Source organism: Nanorana parkeri, unplaced genomic scaffold, assembly GCF_000935625.1.
Source record: "Nanorana parkeri isolate BGI_ZX_2015 unplaced genomic scaffold, ASM93562v1 scaffold250, whole genome shotgun sequence".
Taxonomy (NCBI): Eukaryota; Metazoa; Chordata; class Amphibia; order Anura; family Dicroglossidae; genus Nanorana; species Nanorana parkeri.
Genome location: NW_017306518.1, coordinates 269,492 through 281,649, shown reverse-complemented (window position 1 = coordinate 281,649; position 12,158 = coordinate 269,492). Strand labels below are relative to the sequence as shown.

Below are 12,158 nucleotides of genomic sequence, written 5' to 3'. Positions count from 1 at the left end.
GGGGGGGCTAGTGGTATTCAGCTTTGCTGATTTTCATTACAATGTATTGCTGGGGCTTGTAATAATGCATAGCTGGTGGTATTCTGCATTGCTGTATAATGAGTATACAGCATTGGCAGAATAGCACAGATGCAGGACTATGCAGGACTACAAGTCCCAGCAATACATTATATTATTAACCAGGGATGCACCAGTGCCAATACTGGGCATTTTCACGAGTAAATTGTTAAAATGAAGCAGCAGCCTGAGATCCCGCGGTTGCTGTGGACCTCGGCAGCCTTCCTGTGAACCACCTGGTGCCTGTTTATAGTGCCTTCCCATGGCGTTGGAGGGGGCGTTTTTTTGGCGACTTTTCATGGTTTCTTGCACCGGGGCCCTGAAGTTTCTAGTTACGCCTCTGACTGTCACATAAGAGAGGAAGTCAGTTTAAAGCTAAACAGGTCTTTCCCTTGTCCCAGCAGCTAAACAGAGCAGTGCGGGAGTGAGGAAAGGTCAGTATATGCTGATGGGAAGCAAGGAAGTAAAGTTTCCCTATAACCACAAGGTCACTTCTCTGCAGAAAGCAGCATGTAAAGAAGAGTGTGTATATATAATTACCTTTCCAGTGGCCCATGTGTTCATAAGCCTACGCTTTGTAGTAGCCCCTGTGACCCTGTAGGGACAGGGTCATTTTAAGTGACCCTTTACTTTGCCCTGCATCGGCAAAAGAAAAGGTCACTCTACACATTTTATTATGAAGATCTCATCCATATTGTTAAAACGTTGTTACATCAGACTAAAAATGATCACATTTATGGCCAGCCTAGGTTTAAACCAAAGCTAAGCCTAGGTATTTACCAAAGTAAAAGAATGGAAATGTACAGCTTCTCCAGACAAAATTGACAGGATGCAGTAAAAAATCAACCTAATTGTTTTTCGTAGCCTGTTTATCTCAATGACCAAAGTGCATTTCCTTTTACTATTATTTTGTAGACTGTATTGTGTCGAAATATCTTTATAAGAATGTTATTTACCATCCACTGTGTATCTCATTCAATTAACCAAGATTTATGTGTTTCCTCATAGACTTGGATCGTCACATGTATTTATCTTCAGCTGCTTTTTATCTGCTTTGGAAGTCCGTGCAGAAATCCTGTCACTAATGCTGTGAATGACATTGACAAACTGGTAAGCCTGATTCTTTTTATTATCTCTCTTTTACTTTTAAAACCATGCTATAACAGTCATCAAAAAAATCTAATATATTCAACATGCTTTCTGTTGTGCCATGTGCAGTAAAGAGGGAAACCTCGATAAAAAGTATAAATCTGTCTGCCGATATGCAGTTTGCTTATCAGTTCCCACAAGAGATGATGGAACTAACTTGTTCTCGTTGCAGTTGATCCACACCCAAGTGCTCTATTACTTTTTCTTCCAGTTGAGACTTTTTTTGTTTGAACACATGCATAGTAAAAAAAAAAAAACTTTCTGTGGGAAAAGGGTACGATTCATGCTCCTAGGTCCATAGACTGGACGAAGAGAAAGTGCATGGGCCACGAACGATGATATGGGTTAATGGGAGTTAAAAAAAAAGTCTGCTGTAATTGTCTATTCTGATTGAGTGATGGTATATGGAGCTATAGTTTTAGAGTTGTCCTTATCAGACAACAACTTTTTTGTACCTTAAGTGTTCTCCTATTTTTTCAAGTGCTTCCAAAAAGTAATGCAAAGAGCAATGTTGGGTAACAGTGCAGAAGCCCAGAGCCGGCAATCAGATTTTAAGCTGAACTCCAGACAAAAAGCTTTTAGTATATGAGAGTTGTTTTACTTGCCAAAGGATTTGTATTTCTGGGTAGGCAATCCTGAGATTTACAAAGCCCCTTCATAAAGCAGACAAACTGGTGACCAGACTTTTCCGAACTGCAGTTAAACAACACAGCCTTGTCACAGCTTCCCTTCCCCAACCTGTGATTGGACAATGGAGGAGCAGCAGCAATTCACATACAACAATAAAAACTTGACAGAAGTTTTAATCCTTCCTCAGGACAGAGGTCTTAAACTCAATTCTCTCGGGAGCCACTGCACAAAATTTCTTCTCCCATGGGTCCGCTTGCCAAATTTCATACTTCAAAATTGTGTTTACTTAAAAAATGGCGTTTTCCTTCAGCAGGAATCCCTAATCTGGTGTTTACAAGCACCAGCTGTCACCCCTTCAAGTTAATTATCAGGTGACAGATGCTGCATGTAAACGCCTGCACACCGCATGTAATGGTATGTGATATGATTACATGCAGTTAGAAAACAGTCACTTTCACTGGACGCATTGATCGCGCAACCAGGGAGAGTGATTGATTCCTAACCACATGTAATCATATCACATACCATTACATGCAGTGTTCCGGCATTTACATGCAGTGGCTGTCACCTGATCATCAACTTGAACTGGTGACAGCTGCTGCATGTAAACACCAGATTAGGGATGACTTCTGCTGGAAAAAGGCAAATTCTGGAGACAGAAATCCCTTATCACATCTGAACTTACAGGTATGAATGGGGCCTAATGCACACATACATACACACACACACACACACACACACAAACAAATACAACCCCCTCCCCACATACATACACACACACACACACACACACACTAAAGTAGAATAATACACCCCCCTTGTTTCCCCCCTTGTCTGTTCCCCCCTTCCTTTTCCCCCCTTGTTTCCCCCCCACACACATAAAATAGAAGAGAGAGCCCCGTCAGCTGAACATTCCCTGGTGATCCAGTGGTTGATTAATAAGGTCTGGTGCAAACCTTACTAATTGTTCCTTTTGGCCAGAGCTCAGAACTGTCAAAGCTCCAGGCCAAAGAGAATAACTGGGTGCTTGAGCTGACAGGAGCAGCTATGCAATCTGTATCTGACAGAGACGCAGACCATGTAGCTGTTCCCACAACTCAGGTACTGTGTACCTGACCTGACAGCCTGCTGCGGGCCGGTACCCCTGCTTATGCGATCTAAAACATTCTTGGTGTGGTTTCAAGTCGAATGTAATATCAGGAAAATACCACATTATGACCACTGGATGGAGCAGAGGAGCATGGAAAATAAGTATTTTTTTAATGCTCCTCAGCTCCACGTAGTGACCATAATGGTGTATTTTCTCAATGTTATATTCACCCTGAAAATAGAATATACTAAGGACGTTCAATTATGCCACTTACACAGAAATTTGCAGGGCAAATGGTGCTATGAAGTGTTTATAAATAGACTCCTAAGTGTGTGGGTTTACATACACTTAAAAGCTGAACTCCAGCCAGATATAAAAACCACAATGAATGCAGCACTGTATTTATTTAAAAATAAAATGTATGTATAGACAAAGCTTTTCTTTTTACTGTACATAATGTGTAAATATACACATTATGCAAACCTGGCCCACTTTTATCACCATCAATAAACCCACTGTGAAAAATGCCATGTAGCCATTGTTGGAGTATATGTAGATAGGAATTGGCATTGAAAAATGACAGTTGTTTTTTGCATCCAATTCTTTATCAAACCAAGTGTCAGTTAGCATTGAAGTGTGGGCACTGAATGATGAATTTTAATGGTTTGCTAAGGAAAACTGCACTTTGAACATTACTCTTGCCTTAATAAAAAGGTCTGGTAGTGTCATCTTGAGACTTTGATCATAGCTGTACAGTATAATATCCATGAAAATTATTAACCCCCTACTTCAAATTGCAACCAGAGGGTATTGAATACCTATTAGTCTACATCACGGTGGAAAATGTGTACTTTTTCTGTAATCTCCAGTAAGGGCTAAACATTTCCTGTTATACAGGTTTATAGTGTGTATTTAATCCCTTGAGAATCGCGGAGTCAATACCACAAGCACTTTTGTTGCCTATGTAAAACCCGGTTAAGTGGAGTTTCAGAAGCTGGATAAAAGGACACCATGTTATATCCCCAGGGCCCAGCAGCTTACTTCAATTTAGGTAGTCAGGAACATCAAAGGCTATTCAGGTATATCTTCAGCCATCTACAGACACAATTCACAAAACAGACACCGCATTGTGTAGAGACAGATATGTTTTATCTTTGAAAAAGATTCAATATGAAACACCTGTCCAAAAAACATCCTGCTTTACAATTTGTTTTTTAGGCCTGAGGTCATGTGTTCAAATTTGTAAGTTGCACATTCACCTTAGAGTAGCCAAATAACTATCACAGATAATTAGTGCCTTCAGTAGTCGGAGGCAGACACTGCAAAAAAGAAAAAAAAGCTTCAAACTTGTCAAGAAAACTGACCCTGTCGGCAGGCCAGATCCATTCATCCAGTATCCATATTTAAATAACACAGATATGCAGCTGCCATCATTGGGAGAGTATTAAGACAGGTGCCATCACCAAAATGCCCATTTAGGGATAGCCAGATATATCCCTTCCCATAATTCTCAGATATATACATCTCTGACCAATCTTAATGTCAAGCCTGGCTTGCATGGAACTGCATATAAATTGAGCAAATTGAATCCCCATTCACTTGTGTGAAAGTGTAGGTAAATGTGTAGGCAAAAAAACTATCTTTTGTAACAATTGGTGGATGAACATGTATTATCCTCACATCACCAAATCATGCATGCATGATGCACCAACGCCCAACAACACCAGCAAACAACAATGAGTTGAGAAATCTAACAGGCCAATTCACTATGCTTACTTAAAGGGTCATTCTACCCAAAAGGGATGTTTCAAGTCTAGTCTGGTGGGCTCGGTTACTGACTACCATTGAACTATCCAAAATGCAAAATTAAAAAAAGACCTATTTTGCCACCTAAAACCTTGAGAGAAACTGTTAAGTGTGCAGCATCTATGAAAAATTTAACTATCAAATTTGAGTGTAGTTCAGACCACCTGTTTGATATAGTGTATTTTACACGTTGAGCTCTTGTTAAATAGTACTTTGTTTCCATCATAATTAGCTGTATATGAATGCCTTTAGTAAGCATGATTATGTTGTCTTATTTTGGAGACAGAGGATATTACCCATATGTCCAGTTTTGATGCAATATGATATTCTTTCAGAGTTTATAGAGTGAAATACATACACCAAATAAACCTTGGCAAATTATATGACTGGTAGAGTTTTCCTTGACTATAAACAATTACTGTTTAAATGTGTGATATTTGCTTTTGTTTCCCTTCCAACTTATAGAGACATGTCAGTTTTCCCAACTGTAAATTATTTTTACAAAGAACGATATGATATTAGGTTCTCAGTATCTAGCGTGAAATCAATTTACAAGGCCATATACGTAAAAAGTAAATTGTAATTCTCCACTGTTGAGATACACATCACTCTGAGATCCTGAAGAACAGCTTGTAGAGCAAGAGCTATCTCTTTCTAGATGAAAGGTTATATGGTAAGAGGAGAAACCCAATAAACCCCAAAACACTAGTTGATGATACTGAGATCAGTTGATTAAAACATCAACATTTTTTATACCAGCTGTATCTTACTTAATTCGTTAATCAGACAATGGTTATTTAGATCATTATTCTTCATTTAAGGAACGCCCTTTCATATTTCACAACTTGACCAGATGGTCTTAACATTATAATAAATATATCTACATTTGACAAAGCACTGAGCAAAATGTTGGCACTACAAATCTTGTATAATAATAATATTCACATGCACAATCTAAAATATTTGACCACAAACAAAAACTATAATAAAAACTCAAATACTTAAAACATATATTTAAAATAAATAAGAAATACACTCTATATTGCCACCAAAAATATATTAACAATAAAATGGGTATAAACTAGTAGTTTGCTATAAAAAAAAATTCTGATCTTTTTCCATATTGAGAGCGTTTGGATATGAATATCGAAAATGTAGATTCACTTGCTCTGGAGAATATCTGTCTTAAGACAAGACCTTATCAATACCGTAGCATTTCAAAAATTTTGGATTTTTATTATGAAAGTCCCTTAAGGGTCTTGACACATTATGGAGTTTAAAGCCTATCTCCAGGTAATCTGCAAGGGTGAGTGGCTCGTTTATGTCTTGTAGCCCAAATACATATGATGTGAACAGGCCCTAAAATAACTCTGTTGAGGGTTAAAGTTCGGCAAGGAATTGTCTTAACAATATCAGTAGAGACTAATTATGGCAACTGGTCCATTAGATTCTAAAGAATCTAAGAGCATACAAGCTGGTATCAGTGTAGCTTATAATTTTTACAAGCATATTTTAATTCTTAACTGAAGAAAAAAGCAAAAAAGTAAGAATTAGGAATACTAGGTCCATCATATCAATTGATATTAGTGGATATCCACTATCTGTGAATCAGCCAGCTTGAGATTGAATCTCAAACCACTATACTGAAAGCATGCTGGCAGATGTATGAACCACTAATAGGCCTATGGTTTTTGGGAGCTTATCTATTACCTGCAGTAAAATATATAAATGTTGTTTTTATTAGCATAATCACAAGTCTATCTACATAGATAGCTATTTTGAGATTTATTAATAATAGAGAGAAGATATGAACTCCCTTTAAAATGTTTCTTTGGATATGGTACAGTTATAAAACTGATTTTTGACCTACTGACATGTGTGCACATAGTAGTATTTTATGGAGATATAACATATTTAATTTGTATTGCTTTGTGATATACAGTGTAGGCCTTTTTTTCCTCCCTTGACATGGTCTAATGATTTTGTAATGTGATTATGATTTTAAGTGCTGAATAGGGTTATTTCCCTTCATTAAAATTCATCTATATACATCTAATAAATAATGTAATACTCAAATGCCATTTGTAAGCACTGAGTTAAAATCTGCAAAGTCTACAATGTTTTGCAAGAGCTGTATAGGTTTAAAATGTTTAAAATGTGTATCTTATTGACTTGTAACAAGTTTGCATTTAGGTGTAAAGATCTTTATAACAACTGACCTATTCCAACCAAAAGATGTCTGTCTGACTTAGAATTTAGCACTAAAATCATTGACTTTGCCACTGACAGCTCTTCTATGTAAATGTTTCCTGAACCAGTACCAGACTTGCACTAAAGACATCCCTGACAAATGAAAGCATACCCTCTCACATCTCAGTATCTCCTCAAGTTTATTTGTTAACACCACTGGAGAACACATGTAAAAGCATGTAAGACATGCATATCATAGTGGTATCGATTCCCACCAACAACACCATCAATATGGAGTTCATGCATTCTTCCAGTATTTTCATGGGTTTTCTACATTTGTTCTGGATTTTCCCCACATTCCAAACTGACCCATACTGTATATGGCCCTATGGTTGATACAAAAAACATTAAATACATTAAATCAGGTGTGCCCACAATTTTTTGTGTTGAGATCTACTTTTTAAATGACAAGCTCAAGGAGATCTACAAACGGAAAAAACACCAGTATATTAAAATCACACACATTAAAATGCTTACTGGGACTACTGCATGTACCTCTTATTGAATAAACCTAATAATGTAAATCTAGATTGCAATTTCTTGTTTGGGGCAGGTCATGTCCATCACACCTCAATAACGAACCCAGCCCCACCTGTTCTCCCTATGAGCAACTCCTGCAGCCTCTCACCGCTTTCTGTGTACAGATCCCAAACCATAGTCTGCAGCATCGCACTAAAAAAACACATGTTGTTAAGAAATAATTTCATAAGCACCAGCCATTTCATACTTGACTTGAACCAAGGTTTTTTCTGTAAAAAGGTCATGGCATGACCCAGAGGGAATGGATCTTTATAATGTGCCAGGCAGTTGCTCTCATTCAGTCATCTAATATTTTATAAATGCATACTATGTGCATTGTTTATGTCACACTAAGGATTTCTCTCCATTTTCACTGCATCATTCACATTTACCCAACATCACAACTGAAAACTCATTCTAATAACTACAGTATATATACCTTGTTTACATCCCATGCCACAAGTCTTCTCTCTGCTGGCCACACAGAGGTCCTAAAAAGTCTATGGGACTCGTCTTCTGGCCAGGGGATAGAGCTAGATGAGCCCCATAGCAGTCCATGGGGCCCTTTTGTGCAGGTGCAGCCAGGAGAGAGAGGCCATGTGGCGTAGGATGTAAAAAATGCCCAGAGGCCACAGACATCAGATAGGGGTAAGTATACATCTAGAGAGGGGGAGGGTGGGATTTGTAAGGTAAGGGGAGGGGTCAAAAATGATTTGTTTGTTTTAAAGTGCACTTATCCTTTAAATCAAATACTGTAGAACATTCACGTTACCTTTAATTCAACTTTTATATAATCTGTTGTATGCAGCCTTACCATACTTTTTTTTTACAGTGCTTTTAAATGCAGCAAGACCAGGAATTCATTCTTGTAATAATGGTGTGTTGTCCAGTCTTTCTTAAGAAATGGCAGGGGGTGTGACTTGGAATTATACTTGGCCTGAATTTTCAGAGTGAAGGCCATTCAATAAAAAGATATCTATAGAGATTTAGCAATAGTAACCAGCTGCTCTAGTTAATTGCCAAGATAGAAACTGGTGCCACGGGCACGCTTTGTCTCTCTGATGTGTTTTGTACAAATTATCATACATAACCATCATCGTTATTAAGTACCTGTTTGCCAGTTTTTGGATATCTCACTGTTCAAGGCTACCAGATGGTTTCACATTTTTTAGAACATTTCCTATGTTCTGATACTAATTTTTCTAATAGTAATTACATGGTTACTGATAATATTCCTTCTGATTTTTAGATGTAGATTGAACTATTTTCAATGTCAGAAAGGCAGTCATTAAAAACATAGTATACCTGGTGTGAGGGTCCAGTGGATTGTGAGCTATGGATGTGTTATAAACTTAAGTTACAGAATGCAAACATGTTTACACTTTCTGGTAAGGCCAGATCATATGTGCAAAATTAGCATATAGAAAGCTACATTTAGGACAGCAGGATAGGTCCCTATGTTTGACAAATGTGGCAGGCATGGCAAATGTTCTATCCACTAAATAAAATAGTGTTCACTTCTCAAAAAGTGTTAGGAATATGGCATTTTTGTCATTGTCATTTTTTTAATATTAGAACCGATGTCGGGTTTTTTACTGTTTATGGTGGAATGACATTCATTATTTAACATTCCATTTTAGTTTTATGAAGGCTTTAATACCTACAAAGCTTTGGCCAAAACAGTTCCCTTTCCTTGCTATGCTTCAGGCTTCTTTCCAGTTAAGCACCATTTTGCAGTCCCAAAGTGCCTGCACACTGTGCACTTCACAGATCAGAAATCAGCACATTGAGGTTTGGTTGAACTACAACCCATAGAGATACTACAGAATTTTAATATGTTATGGTCTCCAACTGCAGTACCCCTCACAGCGGTAGATTATAGACCATATACAGATAGTTTGTGGATTCCATAAGGCACCAACATTTGAGAATAGTACTAAAAGTTGGGAAGAATGCACAAGAATATAGGAGTATGTGTTCATCCTTGGTGCCACTCTTATCTTGGCAAAAGTGTAGACTATTTCCAGGCAGACCTTTCCGTAGTGGTTGCTCAAAGCTGAGGACTCCTGCAGCACCGTCTGATGTCTTTGCATTTTTTAAAGCTAAACTCTAGGCAACAGCTAAATACATAATGAAAATACATGTATGGTATTACCTTACTTAACCTTACTCTTATTTATGCCTATTTAGTCCTGAGATTTACACAGCTCTGCCAGACAACACAGCCATCATGATGGCCTGACCATCCTCTAATGTAGTTAAACAATGCAGCTAGGTCACCTTCCTGCCTCTAGTCTGTGATTGGACAGTGAAGGAGCATCAATAGACTCATGAGATTATCCCGCTTCCCTCCCCTCCTGTCAGCATGATACTTGCCAGTACATTTGAATGCAGGACACCTGATTCACCCATAATACTGCCCCTCCCTCTCCCAGTGCTGCTATAGTGTGGAATAACAGAGGTTGAAATTAAAGTGGACCTTAACCCATATCTTTAATATAATAACAAACACACCTTTAGAAATGTTTAGTAATGACGATCTACAAACACATACTTCTAGATAATTGCCGGCTTTGTATTCTTTACACCTTATTTCTCTTTTCTTCCCCAGTCTTCTGGCAGTAGTCATGTTTACTAAGGGCAGATTACTAGCTTATGCTTTTCTTCTGGAATTTCTGACACATGTGACTAGACATGTGATTAGGACATGTGACCATGCACATCATATCAGTGGAGGAAAATGCCTTTACCTGAGATCTCGTTTTCCGAGCAATGCTCTGCTGATGACAAGGCAATCTCAGTGTGCATTGCTTTGGCAAACTGAAGTCATTTTACCCTTTCAAAGCAGGAAATGAACGCTCTGCAATTCCAATTGTAAATTGTATTTCAAAATCACAGCATTTTACACCTGACATGTCTGTTACTATTAATCATCATACATAGAGGGATGCATTGGTAGAAGTTGATTTATGAGTGTAAAGGTCCACTTTAAGTCAGGCATTTATACTAGCAGCAGTTATAACATTTATTAATTTCTTTTTTATATATTACTTGCTGGTAAATCAGTTTTAAAAGGTTATGAAAGATAACTGGTCCAGATTACAATGTCCATGAGGGTTGTACTAAGGTGTGGGTAAGTGTTAATAAAAAGGTGTATCTTAACTATAAGGAACATTTTTATGAATGCCTAACACAATCATTTCACAACATTTCTCGGAATACAATAATCTTTTGGGCCTGGCTATTTTCTAGATTGCCACATAAATAAATTTGTTTAAGGAATTAGTGCTGACAAGTATTTGTTTTCATCCCCTCTGCTGGCTTTGCCAGCATCTTTAAAATAATAGCCTAGTCATGTAGCATTGCAAACAAAATTCATAATGAACGTAGTGAAGTCAAAGCCATAATCCAGAAATTTGGCTCTCCTCTGCAACCATTATGAATGGAGTGTGTTGAATAACTGTTGCTCTGACAGCTTCATTATTTGCTTGTTTGACAGTGAGTTCTAAAGCAAACTCTTCTAAGTCAGTTACAAACCGTTATTGATTTATTCCACCATATGGATAATAGAGAGCCATCATTTTAGTTTAAATAATGAATTGTGGATGGATGCCAGTAGCAGGATACTTATTTCACATGCAAAGAAAAACTCTACTGGCTAGCTACTCAGTTCTAACATTTTCTTATACTGAGAGAAAAGCTAATAGATCTTTGTTGATGTATGTCCTTGCTAAATTCTACTGGGCCAAGGTTTAGTGACATCAACTTAGTTTGAAAAATAGTGTCAGATTAGTCAGGTACCACTATCTCAAACTGAGCAATTGCTGGGTACTACATCTGCTATATGCTAGTATGTCTCCTAAATTTATGTCTCCTAAATTCCAATCCCAGCATCCTCTTTTGCAATAATTTACACTATGTTTTCATAATATGAAGGGTACACATATGAAAGTGCTGGGTGTCCATAAAATGTGCTTCCAAATCCCTTAATTTAAAGTAGCACTAAATTTAGGAGTTAAATCTTAAAAATGCATTCACGTTTCCTAACTAGTTACAAAAATTTAGCTCATTTGTGTATCACTCAGCTGCAGATCCTCAAATGATCTCGGAATTTGTCCTTCCTTCTGGAGGCTGGCTACTTTTGTACTCCAAGCTCACTAATTTGTATTGAAGTTATAGCCTATCACGTGAGCGAGCTTGGAGTGGTGGCTACTTTTCAACACACAGGGATCATGGAGAACACAAGTCGCCACCCTCCAGAAGGAAGGACAGCGTCAGCAGGAATTTATAGATCATTTGAGGATTTACAGCTGAGTGATACACAAATAAGCCACATTTTTGTTAATAGGTAAGGTACTTGAGTGTATTTTTAAGATTTATCTCTTGAGTTTAGTGTCACTTTCATGCCTTGCATATTGCTCTCTTGAGGGAAGCCCCCTGAAAGCTAGTATCATGGCATGTATACCTGGCCTGGTACAGATGGCAACTGTTTATCCTACCTCATTTATCTTGTAAAGCGCTGCACAAACTGTTGGCGCTATATAAATCCTGTATAATAATAATAATTATGTAGCCAGAAAACTATTGCTTTTGCTACAGGAATAGAAGCACAAGGTAAGGGAGTAGATGGACCTTGTGGGGTGGAAGAAAGTCTTCA

The 12,158-nt window shown here is 37.8% G+C and overlaps 1 protein-coding gene across 1 annotated transcript in view; it reads left to right on the top strand.

Moving 5' to 3' along the window:
• Nucleotides 1-12,158, top strand: part of KITLG (KIT ligand) — a 65,700-nt gene that overhangs the window by 29,284 nt on the left and 24,258 nt on the right. The window contains exon 2 of the mRNA XM_018556722.1: nucleotides 1,066-1,167. Within this exon, the coding sequence (XP_018412224.1) occupies nucleotides 1,066-1,167 (102 nt within the window). The remainder of the gene's footprint in view (nucleotides 1-1,065; nucleotides 1,168-12,158) is intronic.